General features: G+C 41.2%; 1 protein-coding gene across 2 annotated transcripts in view; it reads right to left on the bottom strand.

Annotated features, from left to right (window-relative positions):
• Positions 1–14,738, bottom strand: part of NREP (neuronal regeneration related protein) — a 28,201-nt gene extending 13,463 nt beyond the window's left edge. The window contains exons 1-3 of one of the 2 annotated variants that reach the window (XM_079779962.1): positions 14,702–14,738; positions 14,265–14,306; positions 12,889–12,952 (exon numbers count right to left, since the gene is read on the bottom strand). In XM_079779962.1, the coding sequence (XP_079636088.1) occupies positions 12,889–12,903 (15 nt within the window). In that variant the 5' untranslated portion in view covers positions 12,904–12,952; positions 14,265–14,306; positions 14,702–14,738. The other variant, XM_079779961.1, reaches the window with a different exon arrangement.
• Between the last annotated feature and the right edge of the window lie 12,136 nt (positions 14,739–26,874).

Below are 26,874 nucleotides of genomic sequence, written 5' to 3'. Positions count from 1 at the left end.
TTGAGATTAAGCAGTTTGTGAATGAACAATAAAAAGTAAAGGCCACGAAACAAGATAGTTGCTCTTTTCAGCGGAAAAAAAAATACTGGCCTTTGTTAACTAGCAGGGAAATAAAGAAAAAAAGGCCCCTCAAACATTTAAGCAGAGCATAAGCTTTTCCTGCCTTCATGACCTCACCAAATATGTTAATAAAATCTTCTACCTCCCTGGAGTGAAACCAGAGTAAATATTTACTTAACACATCTGAGTTCTAAGTCTGGACCACCTCACTCCCTTATATAAATTGGTTTTCATTTGTAATCAAGAATTTAAAAACACTACATTTTGTAATGTTTTCCCTACCTTTAAGATAAAAGGAGGAAAGGAAGAAAAACTCTATATTGTGCCATCATACAACAAACTGCACTTTTAATTTTTGAACTGTATATTCTTTGCCACAAATGAGAATAATGCTGTTGATATGCTTTCCAATACTAGATATCTGGAGATAGCAGGACTTTTTCCAAGCACATTCCAAGGTTAATATGAAACATCTAGACTTGCTTTTATTAGCTGGTTTGAATAATTTTAGATACGCTGGGTTTCACCTACAAATAAATAGTTGTAAGAAGTCTAATTTCTACTCACCAAGAATACTACGTTTTCTTTCCTCTTGTCCTAAAATGACTGTGCTAACCATTAAAATCTTATGAAAAATTTTCCTAACAACATGGAAAAATATGTCTTCAAAAATCAGATTTCTTTTGTTACAGTCCTCAGTCAAAGGCTAGCGAGATATGTATAGACATACAGATTTGGGATTTTTCTTGATCTGAGTGAATGATGAGACAGACAGTTGCTTTTGATAAGTTTGTGGACACTTCAAAACATTCCTCTTGCAGACATGTGCAAGACTGAGCTTTCCAGAAAGTGTGCACTTTCTCCCAAAGTGCTTGTTCCAAAGGAAACGACTCACTCCTTCCATCAGCTCAGCGCTCCCTCTCCGCTGGCAGCTGCGACCCCTCCGCATTCATCAGGAGTTGCTCCACAGTCCAGTGCTTCTCTCGCACTGTCCTGGTCACCTAGAGACTCACCTCTCTGCAGCAACAAGCAGAATCCCAACAGATAACCGAATCCCAACGAAAAGTGGTCATTGTGGAAGGGTGTATTCGAAATGGGTTTAAATCAGAGTCTTGGTTATTTCCTGAGAAGTTTGCCTTTAAAAGAAAGGAAAATATTTCGAGATCTGTACCCCCATGCTCCAAGTACTCAGGTCACAAAGTGGCCACTAGAAGGCTTCCAATAACCTATTCTCCAAGAAAACTGGCAAAAACTACAAGTACAAGAGGAACAGAATAAGATTAGGATGGATGTACCCCTGTACACCATCTGGATTTTCAACCCCACTGGGTAGAGCATGGTCCGATTCAGTGGAAGGGTTCTTTCGCTCCAATAAGGGCTCAGCCAGCCAGTACCATGGGAAGCAGAGAAGACCTAAATGGTGGCCACCAACCCAAATCAGTGAGATGTTTCAGGGCTGGAAGTCATGGAAGAAACAAATATCTCAAGAGTTTTGAAGATTACTACAAAAGGCATGCCAAATTGTGGGGCTAAGTTCCCTGGACACACCCTCTGACATGAAAAGAGAGAGAAATGGAAACTCAGACCTTCATTCCAAGTCCTGACTGCATTCTCCAACAGAATAATTCTACCTCATCTTTTTGTCTCTCTTCCATCGTAAACCAATCATCAAAACCATATTTCTCCAAAGGAAGAGAACTATGAACAATACACGGAACTTGTTCAAACCTATATAGGCAGATATGTAAATTTGGGAGCCACAGTTTTCTGTGGAAATGAATATAGAGTTCATCATAATGTTTTTTTGTTTATTTCTAAATTTTAGGCATGTTTTCCAGGTGCATTCATTTAATCCTCACAGTGCTGTTTCAAGGATGAAATGCATCAATATATATAAAATGCTAGCAACAGGGCCAGGCACATGAGCAACTGGATCTGGGTAAGCGATCACTATCATTATCCTCACCGTTCTACAGATGAGCCTGCCCAAGGTCACAAAACCAAGAAATGGGAAGACAGGCTGTGAACACGGCCCCTCCTCTCACAGAATGCAGTCCCTCAATACCCATCTTCTCTGCCGTTTCCCCAAAGCCACCCGGAGTGATGCCACAGGCCCCCTCGTGCTGGGGCCTGTTTCCAATCCCCCAAGTACGTGTTGAGTGTCTCCGCTTAGTGCCCTTGTGATGGAATTTAGGTGGATTTCTGACATCTAGTGTCAAGAGTAATTTTCTCAAGAACATATGTTGCTCTACTACCTGTGTTTCTGATAAATAGCTGTCCTTCAAAAATAACTTACATTAAAAATATAGCACTGTTTGAGGACACAGAGGGTTTGTAGCACAATATTTATATCTGGTAATCATTGCACCTAATTATAAAGGGCATTTGCTAAGAAACCAAATTGTTTTAATATGACCCCCAAATGAATTCTCAAACAACTCTCAGATGGCCTAGCAATGGACAATCTAATTCAGAATATCTTTCTTTCATCAGATGCATCTGAAATCATGTTGGCTGTATGTTTGCTTTTCAAATTTTTAGCCAATTAAAAAACAAACTGCTTAGTTAGAGGACATTAAAATCTTATCTTTATCAATGATCTGCAGATATACAAACTATACACTACATAAAAATATAAAGTGCTCCAAGTTGAAGAGGAAGAACTTATTAGACCAGAGAGGCAGCGTGTAAACTACTAAGAATGGTGACTTGGAATGAAAAACAAATTTAACCTGACTCCATTTGGAAACTTTTAATCAATGCGGTAGAAACACAGATAGTTCTAAATTGTGGTGTTCCTCTGGCTTGGTACAAACAACATCACAACACCTGATCAATTTAGTAAAAATTCACATGATCCGGTGAATTATTTCTCTGATGCCAATTAACAAGTTTAATTGAATTTCTGATTGAATTGATTATGACAGTATAGACAGTTGAGCTTCATATAATAAAATTAAAGTTTAAAAGGCAGTCCTCATTAAAAAAGGGATAGGCTTAATGAAGATGAAATGAAAAGATGTGGAGACTTGGCTCCCAGACCTTGGTAACAAGATCAGAACAATTTAAGATTCTATTATCGAGAAGTGAGCAAAATATCCACGGCCAGGGTCATTTCATGATGTATCATTAGACCCAAGGCTCCACAGGGCAGCATGAAATGGAGACTCAGTTATGGTTCAGAGCATCCAGGCGTTGGAAACAGTCAAATCTTGGTAATTAAAGATCAAAATTATGGAGAAGGGACCAGAGACGATGTGGGCAGAATTTCTGATGCTGTATTAACTGAATTGGCTGGGTATAAAATCTCATTTGTCCAATAAATGAAGCAATAAATATTTACTAAGTACTTACTTTCTGCAACATATTGAATATTTGGTAGGTAGTTTTCAATCCTATAGAATGAACATCTTATTAAAGAATATGTCCCATTAGTTTGAGCTAGAAGTACTAAAGTAGCAAAGAAAACACATTAAAAAAAAACACAACTTTTTAGAACTAAGCCACCAAATCCAGGGACATCTATTGGGGAAAGTAGTGGGCTAGTTAATTCATCTTTTCAAATTCTAAATCTCTTACCCATACAACTGTAGTCCCTGATACTGCCCGTTTCAAATAGTGGGACCATTTCCTGCACAGTATTCATTCTTCCAGCCGGTGTTATATCCCTAAAATGCAGCAGGCACTAGACTAAGTGTTCAATCATGTGCTACCACATGCACACGCACGCACACACACAAATACACTGAGATTCAGCAACTGCCTGGCAAATGTGCAAAGAACAGACTTTGAGGTCATGGCCCCAATAGCGTTTAGGGTAACTTTCTCTACCATGACACTGTGAAGGGAAAGAAACAGTATGTCTTGGAAAAGTGCCATATTTTTCCATGTATAAGACGCCCCCACTTTTCCAACCCAAAATTAAGAAATCAGTATTTTAAACATTTTGCTGGTTTTCCTCTTAAGGCCTTCTTCTTTTCTGGCATCTTAAGGAGTTGTTCTTCCTGTTTTCTCCACTGTCTGATCACACACTCAGTGGGAGGAGGTCCAAATTGTCTCTCTGCAGCTCTATTTCCATGCTCTTTTGCATAGCTGATTACATTCAGTTTGAATTTTGCAGAGTAAGACAATTGCTTACCGGTATTTATCTTTTTATTTTTTGACATCTTTATGTCCCTGTTGCATCTGTGCACACTCTACCTCCACCTCCAACTAAGGCATCAGCTGACATCAGTAACAGAAAGGAGGAAGCCTGCTTGACAAGGTATGGGCAGCTATGCACCGGCATGGCTCTCTCCTCAGCTGACTTCCGTGTATAAGAAGCCCCTCGATTTTCAGTCTAACTATTTTAGAAAAAAAAAATAGCATCTTATACACCAAAAAATATGATACTTAGTAATAATCCCTTACTTGGGCTCATGTTTATAAGCATCTTACTCCATATATTTTTATCCGTCTAACTACTGACTATAGATAGACCTTCCTTGACAGTTCTGAATGTTGACTGCCAAAGATGCAATATCTTCTCCTAATTTCTACTCTTTCCGGTCCAAGAATAGGTTCTTGTGTCTGACACTGACTTCATCCAATGAATATGCCCTCAAAATGTCTAGACCCATTTTAAGCACAATTTGTGTCAATTTCTCCTTGTTCAGCCACTGGACTGCAGTACTTTTCCCTGCTGGAATGGTATCAAACACAATTCCGACAGGAAGGCTGTTACCTGCCCCAGTCATCAAAGGACAGTGGTGTGTGATGGTGATCTGAGTAAGGGCTAAAGCGGAGAAGGGAGAAGAGCTAGAACTGGGCAACCACGCCAAAGCTTCCGTGCACATTATGAATCTCCCCCTTGTTTTAATTACTTATTAAATGGTATGAGTCTCTGGCTCGTTTTTGTTTGTTTGTTTGTTTGTTTTTTTACTGGCAATGGCTGTTCAGCTGTTCTCCTTCTTTTCCAATCAATGGCTCTGGTTCCCCATTTCAGTTTAAAAGGGGCAAACAGACCTTCCTTTCATTGGCGACATTCTCTTATGTATCTCCTTCTCCTTTCTAACCATGAGTTATATTTGTATTTTAGTCTATGAAAGTAAGGATAAACACTGAAAAAACAGTCTAACATCAAGGGTTTAAAACCATCTCCAGCTAGATAATCATAATGCTTTTAAGGCAAAAAGCTTAGATTGAAAACCATTCTAAGGTAATAACAGGCAATAATTTTATTTATGAAGATTTCATTACCTTGTGAAACTGGAGTAGATTTTGCTCTACTGTCATGAATACCTCAATCAGATTACTGAGAGACAAACTGCGGAACTGCTGGGAAAACACCATTAATAACCTCGTGCATAATGGCGCTCCACAGCCAAGGTTTTTGGATGTGTGAATCTACTCTAAAACGAGATTCCTCTTTCAGCAGACCAGACCAAGCTAAGTGTGTGGACTCTCTCAGGACATCTTCTATCTAAGCAAGTGTTAAAGAAGGGAGCACTGAATTTAGAAATTGTTTTTGTAGTGTATTTAGATTTCACTTAGTTCCCCTCCCACCCACCCACCCACCCACCATTACCGCCATAACATTGAGCCTTCTGAAGTGTTCAGTGAGAGGGACTTTTTAGTAGCAAATGCAAAATCTGTGTGTATCTATATATTTCATAATCTGAACGGTCTCAACTCTGCAATGTGTTGGACAGTTACCAGTTATAAATCTCAAGGTGAGCCACCTGGTTCTGCTCCACGCAGATCTCCGTGTATCCATGACCAGGAACTCATACAGTTATTCCACAGACGTTTACTGACCACTAAGGATGTGCAGGATCCTGGATAGGTCCTGAAGCAGCTATCAGACTGGCTCACCGGTACGGAATCTGTTCCAGGGTCCTATTAGACCATGCCAATGAAAGCTAGGGTTTCCTACCACTTTGCAGAAAGAAAAGGCCAATCAACTTCACACTAGCTTTCCCTCTCAATGATGACCCTTTGCCACACCTAAATTCACCATCCTGCTGATAGAGGCAAAGGAAAAGAATCACAGCCTCAATTGCTACCAAAGAGAGAATGCTCAATTACTAGGGGTCAATTTTCTGATTTCAAGTTTCCAATCTTGGAAGGTGGAAAAAAGCTGCAGCTATAGATAGAATGTTGGAAGTGTAATGAGTATACGGAGGAGCATGAGATGATTCCCCTCGGATGTACTGGGGTGAGTTTCATAAAGGAGTTGTCATTTAAATTCGGTCTGGAAGAATAGCTTTATTTTGTCAAGAGGAGCATTCTTTCTAGGACTGAGTAAGCAGAGGCACAGAGGAGGGACTCCTGGGGCATATTAGAATAACAAGTGGCTTGCTTCCTCTAAGAAAATATATTCCATCCTGGCTAGAAATACAGTATTAGTTCACATAGTTCCTGGCATGGTTACCCAGCCAAAAAAAAAAAAAAATTAAATTTCTGGAGGTCTAAACACAGCAGTTGGGGGGAAAAAATTGTTTGAAAGGATGAAGTGGGAGTAGGCAGAAAGAATTCAAGGAGCAATGCTTATCTACGTCACTTTTATTGAGAGACTCAGTGATAAGTCAACCTCATCTGAAGGGGCTAAAAGAGCGAGCAAAATCATTTCATGTTGAAAATCTTGTAGCTGATGCATTCTAAGGTGGGAGTCTGCGCTCTATCCAGAAATTTCAAAAAAAAAAAAAAAATCCTTCTTGTTCTTGGCTTTCCCCAAATTTTGCATATCATGGGATGGGATTCCCTTTAGATGGTCACCAGACTACTGACTAAATTACTAACAGCCTGTAGGCCTCAAATTGTAAACAATTTTATTATGATGGTGTAAGTGCTGGCTTGAATCTTGAATAAGTATGTCAGGCTACTCCGGAAGAAGTGGAGGGAGAGAGAACCAGCTGGGTACATGTGGCTACACCCCGCTAGCCTCCCAGAAGGGAAACACGGTGCCGCAGCAACCCCGTCCCTGGCCAAGCAGACACCTCTGCATTGCTGGGATTTGCCAACGGAAGTGCTGCCACTTTCACAAAAGAAAAAGGTTAAGTGCGCTCCTTTCTTCCCCCCTAAGTCCTTCTTGCTGGGGACCTTCCTTCTCTCCACCACTCCACCCAGGCCCAAAGGCAGAGAGACGCAACAAAGTAATAAGGTAAGTTTACATTTAACCTGGAAATGTATGTGAGTGTGTGTGCTCCTTTCTGTTGGGCACAATCAAAAGGCAAAGAACCTGACCCAGGCTGGAACCTTGAGTGAGAGCCTCTGGCCATGTCTAAGATGCCTGCTCAGCAGTTTCCTATGGCTCACCGCATCAAGTCCTTGACTTCTAGGTCTAGTATGTGAGCTCTGTCCTGGATCGCAAATAGGCCCTAAGTGGACAAGGACATTCCCTACTGCAGTAAAAATGCCTTATGCTCGCTCTTGCAAGCGTACTTTCTAATGGGTTCCATTTTTCTGGAATATGCTTCTCTCTTATCTAAATCTACCCACATATCCTCAATTCTTCATTCGCTCAATATTTATTAAGGACTGGCACTAAGCTCTAGGAATAGAAAGCTTAAGAAGGCATAGCACATGTTCTCAAGGAGCAAACAGCACACTTCTAGGTTTCAAATTTTGTGCCAACTCCAGCTGGTTGCTAATGGTACACTATACTGAAGATTTTGAAACCATATTCAGGCTGAATAATAATAATAATGACTGTCAGGGTTGATTAGCAACGTCTGCCACAGGTGGAGCCGGAGTTAATGGTGACATGTAAGTCATATATTTGCCATCTCTGGGTCTTGCTTAATTTCTACGTCCTTAAAAAAAAAAAAGTGCTCTACAATCTCCGCTCCCCAGTCCTCAAGCACTCTTCTAGGTTATACTATATTACACCGTTAAGTTTGTCATGCCTGTTGGTCTTCCTTCCGCATCTAAAATGTAAACCCACTGAGGGCACAGAGCAAAGGTGCACTTTCTATAATACAAAGAACTAAGCACAAATAAAATGCTCAAAAGTAAAAAACAAACAAAAAACACACCTTGTTCACTTGACATGGGATCACATGCATAACCTTACTGCCAACTCTTCTTGTCTCGTCAGTGCTTTCAGACATGGCATCTTTGTGTCCTTGGTATCATCTTCAAAACACCACAGAATCAGATTATATTGGAAATACTAGTACGTGAGGACTTTACATTTCCAGTACTGGGGTCCTTCTGGATCCCGGAGGGGATACTGTGGCTGCAGGAAAAGTTGCTGTGAGCTTTGAGCTGGATCAAACCTAGAGAGCTAGCATCTCACCAGGTTGCTCAGAGTGGCATTAAAAGCTGGTAAAGGTGAGCAATTGCAAGCCACTCTTTTTTGGCAAGTGCTTTTATGGCTTAACCACAATTTTTTTCCACTCCTGTTAATAAATTATGGAAAATAACTTGTTGTGAAAACTAAAATAAATTCACATCAACTTCCTAGATTTTTAGAAGAAGGTAGAGATACACATGACTTCTAGTTCACCCAAACTAAACATGATTAAGTCATTAACGATAAATATATCCAACTTAATATATATTAGCATGCATAGACCAAATAGGTATTGATCTTCTAACATATATTTAATACTTTATTAAGCATTATACATGAACCTTATAACCCCTCTTGATGCCTATAATTTAGATGGTCAATGGAAGAACTGTATATGACCCAAACAACAAATAATGCAGGGAGGTATATCTAATGTTATACCCAGGTTAATACCAAGTCACTGCTACTAATAACTGAGTTGACATTTAGAATTTGGTTGCAAGCCTAAATCCTTGTTAATGTTTAAATCCTAAATCATTAGAGCTGCTAACACTTGCCATGCATTAGAAGATCAATTTCAAAATCACTGCTATTTTTGAAACCACTGAGATGAGATATTTTTAAAGCTACCCTTAAGTGCAAAATATGTCTAGAAATACCCATTTCATATAAATTTGGACCCAATAAATCATATTTTCAACAGCCATAATTTCTACAGACATGAGCTGAGATTTATGGTTAACCTGCCTTCCAGTTCAAAGCAAAGGAGAAGTTTAAAATTGGAATCTTTTAATATATCTTGATCAACCAAGATGACAAGTCCAAGTGCATTCAATACATTTTCCTCTGGTATATTCTAATTGGATTTGCTGATAAAATTTCTTTCTTCTAGTCTCTTCCTGTATAACAAAGGAATTATTCAAATAATTCAGGCAAATCCTTCCCACTCCTATATCACTCCTGCAAGATTTTAAGTAACCAAAATGAATCAGACAAAATCAAGTGGGGCTTTTTTAAAAAAGCATAATTATTCAGATAATTATCTCAACCCTCTATTTCATTTTCCCTGTGAGGATAAGGCCTTAAAAGACTTTCCAGCCAGAAACAGCACTAAGTAAAATATGTGCAAGACCAAGGAAGTTACAATATTTCACTCTAAGACTAATCTTTAGCCAGTCCAATGCAGATGAATATTTAATGTATTAAACTAGAAATCTGGAGGTTACTCATATTCATATTTTAGAAGTCTATTTTCCCTATTTTAAAAGTATTCATCTTAGGATTTAAAATAAGGCGAATTCCTTCAGTGTATTTATGATGATCTGACTTACATACAAGTTTTTAAGAACTGTATTGGATTAAAATAGAATGATACTTTGAATAGCTGTTTATTCAAAGATTTCTGCTAATATACACCCTCTCCTGCCTGAATTATCTATGTAGCTCAAAAGGAAGTTGGACTGAAGTTAAATCCAGATAGACCATCCCTGCTGTCCTAATTCCCCAAACAATTCCCAATTCTCCCTCCCCGTTACAGTGTGCTGAACGGCCTGGTAAAAGAGAAGATAGTACCATATAAAATTACCCTCCTAGGAACTCTTCAGCATCCCCACAATCAAGAATCACTGTGAGCAACTTGCAAATTTACATTCTAAAACCCACTGGCAAAGCTACTAATAGAACCACATCCCTCCTCAATCTTTGTCTTTTTCTTTAAACAGGAAAACCTTATGTTAGTGGAGAGATTATTCAAAGAGTCTCCTTATAAACCCATGAATGCCACTTCACAGACTACAGAAAGCAGAGCTCTATGAACCATACAATGGAGTCAACTCATCTTTTCTAAAAGCTCAGCAACAGCCTTAAAGAGAACTTAAATTGTTCCAATTCCTAGGTCTCTGTTAAAACATAATGAGCCCATGCTTTATGCCATTATGAGTCCATGGCACACACATACTCAGTTTCCTGCACAGAGGGTAGGCATGTTGAAAATCAGAACTTAACCTTGACATTTTTCAAACTATTCAATAAAACCATCTATGCATTCTGAAGTATTTTCTTCTCACTGATGGATCAAAAGCAGGTAACTTTAAAATAAAACACCTAAGTAAATAGCACGGACCCATATAAAACAGTACTCCTGAGTTGCACAATCCCAGGTGCAATGTAATCTATGTAAGTGGCACCCCCTGGAGTTGTGCTTATAGGGTCCCAAGCACAGCACACAATGTGATTGGTGCTTCTTACAGCTAACAAAGTGGTTGTATTTTTTTGATAATGCAAAAGGCACTCACTCTAGGATTCATGAGTGAATCTTCAAATTATTGTGAAGCATCATTTTGGGGTATGTAAAATGTCTAGCTATCTTGAATTCTGGAGTTCTTTTATGGAAATGAGCCGATTAAAAATCTGTATTTGGAATAAGCCCTTTACTAAATGGGGTAAATACACTGGCTTTAGATCCTCTATAGTGTTTTAAATTATGCAAATGGAATGACATGTTTAACAGAAAGGGTGTTTTATATTTTCTAGAGATAGCCAGGTGTTAAATCTGCTTCCCAAGCAGTAGTTTCTATTGCATGTGGGCTAAGTCTTTAAGTAAGCTAGTTACAGATCAGCAAAGTAATTTCAGTTTTAATCAAGGAAAGAATAACTTCATTTTGCCAAAAACTGAAAAAGTAGGGGTACGAAACACGTCTAATATCAGTTTTTTAGAAACAAAATTGAACATTTTTTTGCATTAATATGTACAAAGATTTTTAAGAGCTCTGACCTCCCAGATGAGAGAATTGCTAGAAAGTTACTTGGAATCACCCACAGACAATAACTGTCGGTGGTTTCATTTCAGGCAATGGCTTGTGCCAAAAGGAACTGACATCTTGATGAAAGGATCACCAAAAAGTTGTAAGAATTTTTCCATGAGTGAAAATCCTTCCAAGAGCAACAAACTGTGATTTCTCATTCGGCCACCATACATAAATGACAACTGTAAGAAATTAACAACATGTAATAAAAATTCGGAATTTGCTCTTCTGCATTCAAATCATTCCAACTTTCATTCTCAGCTCTGGCTCACATGCTTGCTTCCCACAAAGCTCACTCCACTCACTGTTACAGAAACATGATATGTTTTGAGCTTGATCTATAGGGTTGTTTTGGCAGGGTCAGCGGTCGAATTTATGTTTAACCAAACGGGTCACCTGACATATTACAACCATCTATGGTGACACAGAGAGTAAGGTTCTGGGATAAGGTGATGTGGCAAGTCCCGGTAAAAGATAATTAAATAAACAAAAAAAACTTTGCAGCAGTTTATTTTATTACCATCCTGGTACTCTGGGACAATGGCTAATTAGGAATATAATATGAAGTTAGGAACTATCGGCACAAAAAACCTTAAACGTTTAATTATCTGCTCACACCCCTTTTGTTCCTCTACCTCAAATCCCTTAATTTGATCATTATTAAAGTCCGAGCAAGAACTATTTTATTTGGTGCTTTCAAAATCCACCTGTTGAAGTGACAGGTGAGGCATACACAAAAAATAAAGAGCCTACTTGATAATAGGATTGAAACTGAACTCATTTAATTGCTTCTGATTCATTTTTCTCATTGGAAGCTTATACTTGGGTTGTGCTCAAAGAAAACATCAAGTATATCAGATTCAATTTTGATTCATTAAATTCCTCCCTCTTTTAAAAGGAAAAACTAAAACTAAATTTGGAAATCACACATTCTAAGTGGCAAAGGGGTGATTTAAAGAGTAAAACATCTGCAGGAGGACATGCTGTACTTATCTGGAAAGTTTCATGACATTTCTTTTTTTTTTTCAATTCAACTTTTTTCCAAAGAGATTTTTCATAGAAGACAAATATACTTATTTAATGTGTATTTCATCTAATTCTTTAATCAGCCATCAAACACTCAACTGCCTTCCATGTAGATCATAATACTTGTTAAAAGTAGTTTCCCTTTCATTTAGGGGAGAACAGGCTTGACTTCTCAAACTGAGCATGTGTCTCTCATAAATCATCAAAAAAAATGCTAATTACATTTGAGATGCAGTAGACAGAGTGCATTAATACAAAAGTCCATGTTCTTCATATATATTGCTCGTAAGGACAGCAGATACTATAGCAATTTGATTAGCTGGACACAGACTCCCACTTTTGGGTATGTTCTGGCTGTCTCTAACATATGACCCATTGCTTTGCTTGAGCCCTGCTGCTGTCAGCCTTTCCTTGCATGTCACAACACATCACTCTTCTTAAAGAACAGAACGGTTTCTGTTGTGTTCAAGTTAAATAAGTCTTCACTTCTGAAAAAGGAATTTCAGTTTTCTATGATTGAAAATCAAAAGATCTAATTCACCACATCCAATTCATATAAATTACTGCGCTGCAAAGCTCCCACATGCTGGAGATAGAACCTTGTAAAGGTCAGATGGGGTAGGAACAATGAAGGGTTGAGGCGGGGTGACGGTGGGTGGCTGACATTTATATGGAATAAAGACGGAATGAGACTGAGAAGCTCCTTGGATGACCAGTTCTTACCATTTTGAGAATCATAGCAGCCTTGGACTTGCACCCTCCCTCTCTTCAGTCCAGGGAGACCAACCTGCAAAATATGTTTAAACACAGTAGACAAATCGCCTCACCACAGGTCAGCAAATGAAGAATGTCTGTTTAGAGGTCACAGACAAATAACCACTTTCTGTGGTTAAGATAAGTTACATGCAAATTTCTGTTGCTGCGGGGCTTCTGAGAGAGCGTTCCCAGCTGGCTATAGGCTGAAAGAGGGGACAAAGGAATCCTTGGTACCTGGCTTTGCAGAACCCTGGGCTATTCTTAGTGTTTGCTTCATTTTTAAATTGCAGTTCAAAAGGTTTAGCAACTTAAAAGTAGAACCAAGTGATAAAAATAGATTGTTTTCTGGCTGCTCTTTGTTCCCAGACATACTACTGGCGGTATATTTGCAATCAAGACAGCAGAATAGGAATTAGCTTTCCACCGTGTAGTGTAATGCCTCAGAGTGGATATTTTTGGAAATGGCACTGCATTACATAACCTTCCGTGTTTAGGGGGGGAGAAAAAAAACTACATTGGGGAAGAAAGTCAGGAATAGACACCTCATGCCCTTCTCCCTAAACAAATCAACATTAATGCACATACTGCAGTGATTTTCCTCTCAACCTTTAGGTCATCACAATACAATTCTTTTGTTAACGTAAGTTAGGACAAAAATTAAGATGAATGGAGAAACTAAAAGTTCTCCAAAAGGGTATCATAAGCTCTTAGAGTTTTCTTATGTTATCATACCTACATATAAATGCAAATCAGATTATTATCATTATCAATCAAAAAGCAGTCATCTATTCTTAAGCCACCCTTTCTTCCCCCAAAGTTCAACTGCTTTAAAAGAAAATGCAGGAAAAAGGTGCTGGACGATTGAATGCCTCCAAAGACCCTTGGCGGCAACAGCAGCGTTGAAAGAGTAATAAAGTGTAAAGATGGAAGGACACAAATTCATGTAATAAAAGGGGGCGGGGGTGCATGCCGCAAAGTGCATTCAATGCAAAGAAACAAAACAGTTCCCAACAATGCTTTCTGAGCAAGAAGAACAAAAATTAACCACACCAACAAGCAAAAGATTAAAAAAATTAAAACAAACAAAGCCCGCCCCTTCCCCAAAGAATTCTCCCTCTTGTGCTTTTTTTTTTCTTTTTTTAAACCCAATTTAAATTCCAGCCTTAATGCAGCAGGTCCAAAATACCAGAATTTCTCCAAGGTACATGCTTCAGCTCTAAAATTTAGAGGGAAGGAGCATGAACTCTGCAGGGTTGAAGGGTCCGGCTAAGAGTCAAGGCAAGAAATCGACACAAAAGAGAAAGCAGCGCTCCCGGCCGGCGCTGGGAATGGCATATACTTACAGACAAAAGCCCCGCTCCCTGTGCACTCTCTGCTCTCTACACCTGAAACACAAATGTGGATGAAAAAGGGCATCATGCTAGAAAGACAGCTGGGGGGAGGGGAGGGGAGGGGGGAGGGGGGAGGGGGAGGGGAAGGGGTGGAGGAAAAGGAGGGAGGGGGCGGGGGAAGGGGAAACAAAACCCAAACCGGCTTCACTTCCAAGAAGTGCAGCCCTGGAGAAAGAAGGAAGGGAAGGTCTCCCTGCCTCGTGCTCTGTCTTGCTCTGTCTTCAAGAGTGTGCGCCTCTCTCTAAGAGTCTCTCTCTCTCTCTCTCTCTCTCCCCGTCTCCGCTGCTAGTGTGCTAGTGAACAATGAGCTAATTCTGATGGGGCTGGCGCGGCGCCAGCGCCCCAGCCTCGCAGCCACTGTGCTGCCGCGGCGGAGCCAGACTGCTTACTCGGCAGGAATCGGCAGCTCGGGGCCCCGTCGGCGGGCGGCCAACGTGCGCGCACCCCGCGCCCCCGCACCCCGGCCCCCCGCGCGCCCGGCCGGCCCCGGGGACAAAGGGGCCCGCCGCTGGGCGCGCCGCCCCGCCCCGCCCCCGAGCACGGGCGCACACACCCGGCCCGGCCTCCCCCGCCCCCGGCGGGCTTCTCCGCCTCGACGTGCGGTGGCTTTTCAGACAAATAAGGAGGTGGAGGAGGCGGTTTGGGGGCGCGCCAAGCGAGGAGGCGGCCAGGGCGCTGCACGGCCCGGCGAGCTGCCAGGGCCGCGGGGGGCGGCGCGGCCGGTCCTGTAATAATAAACCTGCGGCAGAGGGCATCTGAGGGAAAGGGGACGGCGACGGCGGCAGCCGCCTTCCCTTTAGGAGCCTGTCCCGAGCGAAGCAGAAAATGGTGCCGATGGTGACACCCAGACGCGCCGAGCCGGGGCCACACGCGTTTGCGCACGGCCCCGTGTGGGTCCCACCGGTGCGCGCGCCCCCCGCCCGCGGGGAAGCCCGGCTGCCCCCAGGCCCGGCCCAGGGGCCCGGTGGCTGCGCGCGCACACTCGGGCACACAGGGGCACACACACAGGCGTACACACTGGGCACCCTCGTGCACAGACAGCAAGAGCTGAGGCTGGTGTGATCAGCCCAACACACTTCCCGTGTAATTCCTTCTTCCCTGAACGATTTAGCATGTTCTCCATTCCCTGCCCCACTGAAAAAGTACTTTTTAAAATTGAAGATTGCTTTTTTAAAAAGTGCTTTGCATTTTTGATTTTTAAAAAAGTCATCTTCCTTATTTAAAATATCTTTCTTTCATGGTAACGTGATAGCTCAAAATTTTGCTATGAACTGCCAACAAAACGGGGTATTTTATAGTATCGGATGTTAAAGAGGAAGATTATTTTCTAATTAAATTGCTTTGCCAAGAAAAAATATATAAAGGATCGTACTGTCTTCTAAATTTGACATCCACATTTTACTTCTAATCACTAAAAGCAATGTTTTCTATTGTAACAGTCAAAAGAAAAAGGGCAGGGGAGAGAATTTACAAAAACATGTTTATAGAATATCTTCTTTTTAGATTTTAGTATTTTTTGGGGGGGCACAGAAATAGCACATCTTAAAAAGCAATATTTTACACTCTTTTGTACAGAGTAAATTCTCTAAGACTGTCTCCTTTCACACTACGAAAGCCACTGCAGCAGCAAATGCTACTACTAGTCTGCTAGTGGGTATTATGTTTAAGGAGCCCACTAGGAGCTTCCCTGAATTAATCTAAAACATAACAGTCACTCCTCCCCCACCCCACACAAAAGCTGTTGCTGAGAACAAAGGGAAGAAATAAAACTTAAACTTCCCTAATGCCTGCGGGCCAGAGTTCACCTGCAGGAAAATGATGAAGGAAGATCTGGGTGGTGGGTGGTAAGTAGGGTGGTGGAAGAGGGCAGAAGCCTTGGGCTGCTTCTGCAAGTCTGAAGTCCTAGCAAGGCGTCAGGGGCACCTCAATATTGAGATCTTCGTCATTCGCCTCAGTTGGGCTTGAAAAGAAACCCACGAGGGCACTGCCACATGGACCAAAAATCTATCCCAAGAGGTTATAGTCAAAAGTTGCTTCTTCAATAAAACACACACACACACACACACACACACACACACACACACAAACTTCAGTGTTTATGTAAAAGTTACCTAACCTAAGATGTCCTTTCAAAATGGAAATTTTGGATTTATTATATGTTGATATTTCTTCATTGTAACCACAGACATTTAGATGACATAGATTTTTAAAAATATGTTTTTATTGATTTCAGAGAGAAGACGGGAGAAGGGGAGATAGAAACATCAGTAATGAGAATCATCTATCCACTGCCCTCCTGCACACTCCCTTCTGGGAATCAAACCTGCAACCTGGGCATGTACCCTGACCGCGAATTGAACCATGACCTCCTGGTCATGGGTCAATGCTCAACCACTGATCCACACCAGCCAGGCTGACATAGATTTTTAAGAAATAGAATATTGGGCCCTAGCCGGTTTGGCTCAGTGGATGGAGCGTCAGTCTGCGGACTGAAGGGTCCCAGGTTCGATTCCAGTCAAGGGCATGTACCTTGGTTGCAGGCACATCCCCAGTAGGGGGTGTGCAGGAGGCAGCTGATCAATGTTTCTCTCTCATCGATGTTTCTCTCTATCCCTCTCCCTTCCTCTCTGTAAAAAAATCAATAAAATATATATATTTTAAAAAAGAAATAGAATATTGGGTCAGAATTACAGTCTATTTACTACTGTGTTCCAAAAAACAGTTACAATCCAACTATCCAATAAACATACTTGAGTCTTTCTACGTGTAGGAGACTGTGCTAACTGCTAGGGGCATAAAGGAATTCACACCATGTCACCTCACTCAGGGACTATAGCATTAACTACCTCACAGTGCTCCGGGCTATCATGCTCTGTCCCCTCCCTTCTACTCTGTAGGTTGTATGGGATACCCACTCTCCCGAAACACCTTTCTAAAAATGGTTCCTGCTGCCCCATTGCAGGATGAAGACCACACTTAGCCTTCCACCCAGAACTCACCACAACGTGACCAAAATTTAACCCTCTAGCTTTATCATCCATCTCTTTAATCTTTTTCCCAATCATGGAATAGCATCCTTCACTTCAGTCTGATTAATTACTTAGGGCATATGTCCATCCCTAGACCATAAACAGTCAGGAAGCAAAGTCATGGAAACACTGACTTAAACCAGCCTCAACCTCAGCACTATTGATGTTTGGGGCTGGAAGAATCATTCTTGGATGGGGCTAAGGGACAGGGTGGGAAGAACGTGGAGGAGGAAGGGGGCTGTCCTATTCATTGTAGGATGTTTAGCAGCATCTCCGGCCTCTACCAATTGCATGTCAGTAGTAAATCCCAGTTGTGACAACCAAATGTGTGTCCAGACAACTCACCTGTGGTTGAGAACCACTGGCTTAAACAATCAGATCCATTCCTTGAGATGGGAAAGAGGTGACCTCCCTTGAGCTATGTGGACTGAATGCAGGAGGGACAGAAACCTGAACAAAAGCAAAATTTTCTTAGGAAAAAGGAAAAATAAGTAGGCAATATCCTTATCTTAATGGAATTTATAGTCTGGGATACACGCATGGAGAAACAATCAAAGCCAAAGTGATGGCACAATGTGGTCAGGACAATTGCAGAGCTCTGCACAGGTACACCGTGAGCAGTGTGACAGGCGTTCAATGAAAGTTTCCTAAAAGGGGTGACGCTTAAACTAACTTTGTGGAGAATGAACGAAAGTCAGAAAATTGAAGAAAGGAGAAAGAGACATTCTAGGCAGAGGCAGGGACAGATCATGAGCTAAGAAATTTGATCAAAGAACCCTGGGCCAGAACCTGACCCTTGTCTTCTGTCCCTGACATGTGTACCATGGTCCATCAGAAGATGTGGTCAAAATGAAAGGATGAACATTAGATACAGGTTTTTCCTTCAAACTTCCTTAAATATTTCATTCTCAAATGCATCTTCATATATCCAACTGCATCTCAAATACCTGCTCCCACAATTTTGTTTATTTTCAGTCTATGTCATTGGAGTAACAAATTCCATGAGTTTGAGTTCCAGGTGAAAGGCTGTGTATAAAAGTGGTTCGAGCCATGTCTATGTGACCCTGGAGAAGTCAGTTAACCTTTTAGTCTCAGTGTCTTCATTTTTTCAAGTGGGCTTTGTACCATAGTATTAGAGTGCTGCATTATGTAAAATTGTGTATAGTGTTTGGCATTTTAGTTAGCGTTACATAGAAGGTAGCAATAGGTATTATAGGTACGTGCTAGAATAAAACGTATGTGATATGCCCCGGCCTCTCATTCTAGCCTCATCTTTAGTCCCTCTCTGGTCAGCCTGAATGATGTGCAGCTTTCCACTGAGTCACTCTGCTGCATGACTCTTGGGCCTTTTCACTTGCTCTTCCTGCTACCAGAATGCTCCTTTCCCCTTCTTCAGTGTGATAACTCCTGTTCATTCTTCATAAGTTTAGGTTATTGCATCACCTTCTTTAGGAAATTTTCTTTGAACACCGGGTCTGATTTTTGGAAAGGAGTCCTTGTGCTCACATGTGCCCTGTGCAGACCTCTACAATTTTCCTCACCACACTGCACTGTAGCATTGGCTTCACCCCTAGCTTGTAAAATGCATAACAGATTTTCTTGGTTACCTGCCAAACACCCAGTGTCTCTTTCCTTAATTGAACCCTGATTTTGCCCTGGTCTCCATCCTTCCCCCATATAGTTCACAAGTTCCAGGGAAGGTGACCCCAAGAAGTAGATCCTAATTATTTTAGCCAATCAGTGTATTGAATTGTTTGGATCTGGTAACAGTGTAGAGATAAGCATGTGACCTAAATTCAACCATTCGGACTAAAGGGAAATAATTTTATTGCATGCTTGAGCTAAAAAATTGAATTTTGTGTTTAGTACAGACGTTTTTGAAGAAATTTAGTCTGAAAGTGATTTTTTTTTCCCCTAAAAAGATTATTCTTAGAGCAATTCGGAGAATGGGTTTGGGAAGAGAGAAGGGGCAGAATTGAGGAACCCAGATTTTTAAGAGACTTTTACAGTAATCCGGGTGAGTAATTAACAATGGCCCAAATTAAGCTAGAGACTATGGGACAGGAGAAGAGGGAAGGAGTACAGTGACAGCAGGAAGGCAGAATTGCAGAACTCAGTAGGACCTTGATAGAGTCCTGGAGATTAGCAGGAGAGGAGTTCAAGATGATCCCAGGTTCCGGGCTTTGTGACTGCTTCAATGATGTTGGTCTTTCCTAAAACAGAAACACGCAGGAATAATAGTGGATTTGGGAGAAGGGGATGATAATGAGTTTAGTTTTGTATCTGTTGAGTGTAGAACTCACATACTCAGTATTTCCATAGCAAGCCTTAGGTAATTTTCTTATCACCATCTCCCTTTTCCTCTTGCTTTCTTTCTATGATGGGCTGGATTGTGTCTCCTCCAAAATTCATATGTTGAAGTCCTAACCCTCAGTACCTCAGAATGTGACCGTATTCGGATACAGGACCTTTAAAGAAGTAAGTAAGGTCAAATGAGGTCATGAGGGTGGGCCCTCATCTAATATGTCCCAATCAAAATAGACAGTTAGGACACAGGCACACACAGAGGGAAGGCCAAGTGAGGACACAGGGAGAGGATGGCCATTTATCAGCCAAGCAGAGAGGCCTCAAAAGACACCAACTCTGATCTCCAGAATTGTAAGAAAATAAATTTTTGTCATTTGAACTTCCTAGTCTGTGGTATTTTGCTGTGGCAGCCCTAGCAAACTAATATACCTCTCTTACACAAACCATTCAGAAGACAAAGGATTTGTAATATTTTTGTTGGCTATGAGTTTTAGGATATTGTAAAGCAGAAAGTCCAAGAAAGAGCCTGAAGCTAAAGAACTAATATGTCCACCAAGGGAAAGGCTTTGTCCAAAACCAGAAAGTCACATTTAATAGGTGGATGAAAGTTGTGCTGCAGTCCATGAAGGCTCAACTGAAATTCACGGTTCGTCGTTCTCAGAACAGCGTTCCAAAACACATAAGGAAACCTATTTACAATCGACACTGTCCACTTGCAAGTTTCCAGCTGTATTTACACAGCTGCGGAAGGCAGCACGGATGAGAAGGATTCTCCACCTCACCACTGAGAAACCCACACTGAGAACAGGTTCAGAAAAGCGCCTTCATGCTTGAGAATTCTGTTAAGTCTCACAGAGGAACACAAAAAGCCGAGAACTGAGCCATTGATGTTGGGGACATTGGCAATGAAAGGAGGAAAAATTGCTGAGAATTTAGTAAAGTGTGAAGTCTGAATGTAAAAGAGGATGACTTGGAACCTAAGACACTACAAAAAGTATAGAAACTTTTGAAAATTATGGTATCCTCAATGTTGTATTTTGTCCAACATCTGGAAATAATTGAAAATCCCTGGAAAAGCCAAGTTAGCTCTCTTGAGGTGAAGAACAAGCTGGCTGCTGCTTGAGCAAAGAGAAAACAAAGAGATAAATGGAATGAATGTCTCAAAGGAAGGTTTACCCAGATTATCCTACCACGCAAAACAGACCATATGAAACACATTTAAAAATTAGCCTTCTGCTTGCCTCAAAACTTATCTGAAATGGTGATATAAAACTTTAAAAGTAATACTGGTGGTTAATGCTGTTCCAAAAAAAGAAAATTATTTTAAAATCCCAGTGTGTGCACGTCTGTGTGTTAGCTAATTAGCCTTAAAAAAAAGAATGGTTCCCCCCCCCCCCTGCATTGGAAATTCAGAATTTTTAAATTGATTAATTAATGGATATTCTCCACAACACTGGGGAAATGCAAAAATTTGTTCTAAGAAGCTGATGAAATATATATTATTCGCTTGTCTTATCACTTAAGAGTGTGTGGAGTAACAAAAAACGTCTCTGAATTTAAATATCCCTTGATACTGTATCGTGGTTAAAATAAAATTCTATACATATTCAATCTAATTTTGCAATTAATTCAAGAATCTTGACAGTAGAGCACAGTTCTGTCCCATTACAGTGGGATTTGTCCTCCTCAGATTCTAGGGTTCAGCAGATGCTGAGATATCCAGGGTTATAGTTTGGGGTACCTTCATTTAGGCACGTTCCTCACCTGACCACTCGGTGGACAGTAGAGATGGAAGAAGGCTGACCCAAGAGAGAAACAGCTAGGTAGAAGACAGAAGACTCTTTGCCTTTAGAATGAGCTTCCTCCTTTCAGAAGTTGGAGGCAATTTACCTCCTCTCTTACTCAAGAAGGTAAACTTCAGATGGAGATGGTGTTGTCCCCTGGAATTCATGGAAACACACATGAAAGAATAATGAAGACATGTGGGTTTAACAATAATAATAATAATTCCACACCTCTTCGTTGTACTTTCTTTTTTAACTTGTAAAAATATTCACATTTTTACTTAAATATATATATACATATCATTAGCCACAAGAATCAGATGATGAAATGGAGTCAGTTAGAATCACACTAATTGGACTAGCTAAACCATCATCCTTTCTACCCAAAGCCCCCAATTTCTCAGAAAATAGCATTTGAAACAAGCATTTCCCATGTGTATCAATTCTGTGACATCAGTATCTTCACCTCACAGATGAAAAATTGAGGTGGAGTGAGGTTAAGCCATCCAATTATTTAACACAATGTAAGCAGTGGAGCTGGGACTTGAACCCAGGAAGTCTGAGTCCAGAATCCAGGCTCTTATCCACCATGCTCTTGTACCTCTCCTGTTGTGCCTTGAGGCCTAGAAATATCCAAATCCAATGAACACTAGCTAGTCCTTTACTCCTTGACTTCTTTTAATTTCTTGGCCTTACTGTCAGGCTTCTTCTTCCACTTTTTCAGACTCATCTTCCGTCTTATACTCTATAAATTCTGGAAATTTATAGGAATGAAATGGTTTTTCAGACAAAACAATTTGTAAAAATGGTAACTGAACTATCCTGAAAACAGCTTGTGATTCTTTGAGATGATTAATTTATGGTTTTGAATGACACCATGTGCCAATTATTCCACTAAATACTGATAATGACATATTGTCAGAAAACAACACTGAAAAACGAAGGTTCTATTCCCACTCCACACACATATATTCATTTACATATCTATCATTACAGTTCCTTTTAAAAGTGCACAGATATCATAACTTCAGGTTTATCTTGGTTTGGGTTGGTATTGTACATAGACCTGACATTGTAAATTAAACACCTTGCTGGAGTTAAGAAATGTGTTTAACCATTTTTTTTAAACAGTATAAAGTTTTATTTTTTGATCCTCAAAGGCATCATAATGTAACAGTGAGAATTTGACTCTGTGATTAGGAAGACCCTTACGGGTCTTAAGACTTCCCTGACAATTCTGAGAATGAGCACTTTAAGACATTGAAATCAGGCCGGTTTCAAGGAAAGTTGCCAGGTTTTCATTTGCATAGATTTGCTTCATTTTACACCAAAAGGTCAGTCAGTGCCTTAAAGCATCCAGCTGTAATCCCTTAACTATGCCCCGAAGAGTTGAAAGTGTAAGCCTCAGCCACTCATTAGAGAGAAAAACCTTATGGTTCAACAATCAATAACACAAGGGTAGAGAGGGTGGTGCAAGGTGGTTCTCTATTATCCATCTCAAGTTGCCTCCCACATACTGAGCCCACCCGGGGATGCACATCTGAAACCTCTTTTCTTAGGTCTCCCTTCCCCAGAGCTTTGCCACTTCCTCTCTTCCTCTTCTCCCCCCAGAGTTGTGTTGCTTCTGCCTCAAAACCTTTTGTCCAAATTAGAAGTCCATTGAGTTCTCCTCCATGGAGGCTGGTGAACTTCTAATGCTGGTGGGAGAGAAGGGCCAAAGGCCCAGGAAATGGGTGGGTAACTGCTCTCTCCCTAAAAGAGCTGGGCAAGGAAGAAAATTTCCTTTGTTATAAATTACTAGAGGCCCAGTGCATGAATTGGTGCATGGATGGGGTCCCTGGAGGTGGCCTTCAGAGATCGGGCCCCAGCTTGCACCCCCAGCCTCACAGCCCCGCAGCCCCGCCTGGCATCCTGCCTTGGCCTGGCGCTGCCCCCTCACCTGCTCCACCATCCAGCCGCGGTCCCGCTCTCAGCGGGGCCCATTGGGGCCAGCAGCGCCTCCACTGCCGCCCACTGCCAGTGCCACGCTGCCGACGCCCGCCATGTTCTGCGCCACCCCCTGGTAGTCAGCGCACATCATAGCAAGCGGGCGAATGACTGCTGAGGGGACAATTGGCATATTAGGCTTTTATTATATAGGATAGGAGTGCTAATTCTTCATTGGTTGCTAAGTTCAGAAACTTCTTGGTTTCTTCTGTCAACAAATTTAGTTTTAACAGTTTTGCAGTTTTAAATGTCCTGAATTATTTTGTCTACTTTTCATAAGTTGCAATTTACTTTAATATCTCCCGCACACTAGGGATTTAAGGACACACATAACAAAACCTCAATTGGTGATATATAAACACATCCCCATCCTCAGGAACCCAAGCAGTCAAGAATTTTGATACTTCAGCTTGAAGTAGGCTAAACTGAGGTTAGATGGAATTGTATTTTTGGAACGTATATAAAGGAAGATTTTATGAGATAGATTAATGAGATAAACAAGATTTAAGCTTTTCAGAGTCTAGCTTTATGTTTTAAAGTCTAGCTTCAGCACATTTTCAGCAATTTTCACAGTATGTGCTGCAGATTAGAAAAAAGGCACTTATATACTAAAGTCGTCCCTGGAAGACCTATGTTCAGAAGTAGTTCACTGGCAACTCTATTGGTGGCTTTTCAAGATAAAAAATATAAGAAACTGGTCTCCAACACAGACCCATTATTCTTTGTCTAAATGTCCCCTTGGCACATCCTTACCGTAATGGCCCGCAGGCATCATAAAGTCACCTTATCCTAAACTATAGTTATCACCTCCCTTGGAAATCTGGGAATATCTTTTGTCCTCTGTCTATGCAAATGGTTACACTTCTAGGTACTCACTCACACAAGGTGGACACCTTCCTTAACTTGGTCTTGCAATCAGCACCCAGTAGGTGTTAATCCTATATCCTAAACAGGGTCCTTCAAGCCTCAGGTCAAGCACTCCTCCTGTGTGAAACTTCCCTGACAGACCTAGTTACTACTATGGCACCATTCATTTGATTCAATAAATATTTATTGAGTGTCTGCTTAGTAAGTTCAAGACATAGTGCTAAGTACTGGAGATAGAGCAGTAAACAAGATAGACTTAGGTACTTTCCTAATGGAACTTAATTCTACAATTACAATAACAAATCCAAGATATAAGTAAATTAGTAAGTAATGCATTTTCAAGTAAATAAAAATGTTTTTAGAAAGTGATGTGGCAAAGAACGACTGGGGACAGGGTGAGGGAAGAAGTATTCCTCAAAGGCCTCTTTGAGTTGATACTTAAGTGAAGACGTGAATAGCGAGATGGAGGCAGCAGTTGGAAGACATGGGGAATAGGCATTTCTATTAGAAGGGGTAAAACAAGTGCAAAGGTACTGAGGCATGAACAAATGGGGGTATGCAAGGGATAGGAACAGTGCAATTGAAATAATGTGGCTGGAGTGTAGTGAGCAAGAGAAAAGAGTAACAAAGGTTGAGATCAGTCAGAAAGGTAGGCATTCTTCTAGTTTAGAAATGTCACCTTGTAAAACTTTCATTGTGTTTGTTTTTCTTATCACCAGACTTTGGGGATCATTACTTTTGATTTTTAGATCCCTAGTGCCTGACACAGAATCTGGCACTAAGTAGGTAAAATATCTGTTTAGCCTGGCTGGTGTGACTCAGTGGTTGAGCATCAACCCCTGAACCAGGAGGTCATGGTTCGATTCCCGGTCAGGGCACATGCCCAGGTTGTGGGCTCAAACCCCAGTGGGGGACATGCAGGAGGCAGCCAATGATTCTCTCTCATCATTGATGTTTCTATCTCTCCCTCTCCCTTCCTCTCCAAAATCAATAGAAACATATTTAAAATAAGTAAGTAAAATAAAATATCTGTTTAATGTATAAATATGAAAGAACACATGTTTTTCTTCAAAAATAAAGTTTAAATAGCTAAATTAATTCAAGATCATGAAGTTTCACTAAATGTTTAATAAATTATGAATATTCAATTTCAAAGATGCACAGAATTTGTGGAGAACTATAAAAGCAAACTATAGTTTTTCTCTTAGGACTATAAAGGCAGCTTCTTACATTAGAATATATTTAAGGTGTTAGAATTATTTTTCTTCATCCTTAACCACACCAAGCTCAAGTTTGATTTAGTGCCAAAGTTGACATGAAGCTGATACTAATTTGACTATAAACTTCAGGAAGAAAAAAATAATGAATTATTTCCAATCTCTTCTTCCTGGGCAAGCAAGAGAGAAAAGTACTATAGCTTGATTTAAGTGAGTTTTTTCCAAATTCTAGTGCTCATTCATGGAACCTTTCTTTCTCCCAGAAAAGAAATATTCAAAATAGAAAATTTTGATTTCACCTGAATAACAAAAGTGTTCAAACTTAATTTTTCATCCATGTTAATATTTCTTTCCCTATAGCTTTTAGGAGAACAGCACTGATACACCATTTAGAAATGCCTGTAATGAAATGCGGCAGAAGGTGTTTATGGAGTAGGCAAAGATACATGAGAAGTGGAAGGGAGACATGAGAGGGTCAGCTATTGAGCTGACACCTTTGGAGAGGTGCTGTGTTAGGTACATTCACCTATATGATCTCCCTTAAAATTAATAAAAACACTTTGAGTTAGGTATTCCTTAACTCATTTTAACAGATCTGGGATTCGTAAGTAATTTGCTTAAATCACACATAGTTACTAAATGACAGGATAGAATTTGAAAGCAGGACTGTCTGACTTTCATACTCTTTTACACATATATGTTAAAATATATATACACTAGAGGCCCGGTGCATGAAATTCCTGCACTGGGCAGGGGGCGGGGGGCTCCCCTCAGCCCAGCCTGTGCCCTCTCACAGTCCGGGAGCCCTTGGGGGATGTCTGACTGATGGGGAGCAGGCCTAAGCCATCAGTGGGACATCCTTAGCCCTGCTGCAGAGGTGGGAGAGGCTCCCGCCACTGCCCCTGTGCTTGCCAGCTGTGAGCCTGGCTTCTGGCTGAGTGGCGCTCCCCCTGTGGGAGTGCACTGACCACCAGGGGGCAGTTCCTGCATTGAGCCTCTGCCCCCTGGTGGTCAGTGCGCATCATAGTGACCGGTCGTTCTGCCAATGGGCCAAAACTGGCTCTCCGATATCCCCTGAGGGGTCCCGGATTGCGAGAGGGCGCAGGCCAGGTGGAGCGACCCCTCTGGTGCACGATCGGGGCTGGGGAGGGATGTGGGAGGTTGGCCAGCTGGGGAGGGACCACAAGAGGGCTCCAGGGCATGTCCAGCCCATCTTGCTCAGACCCTAGCAGGAAGCTAACCTCCCGGTCGGAGTGTCTGCCCCCTGGTGGTCAGTGCACATCATAGCGAGCAGTTGAGCATCCTTAGCATATCATTAGCATATTATGCTTTGATTGGTTGAATGGCCGACCAGATGACTGGACACTTAGCA

The sequence above is a fragment of the Cnephaeus nilssonii genome, assembly GCF_951640355.1.
Source record: "Cnephaeus nilssonii genome assembly, chromosome: 2".
Lineage (NCBI taxonomy): Eukaryota > Metazoa > Chordata > Mammalia > Chiroptera > Vespertilionidae > Cnephaeus > Cnephaeus nilssonii.
This window is presented reverse-complemented; position numbering and strand designations above follow the sequence as displayed.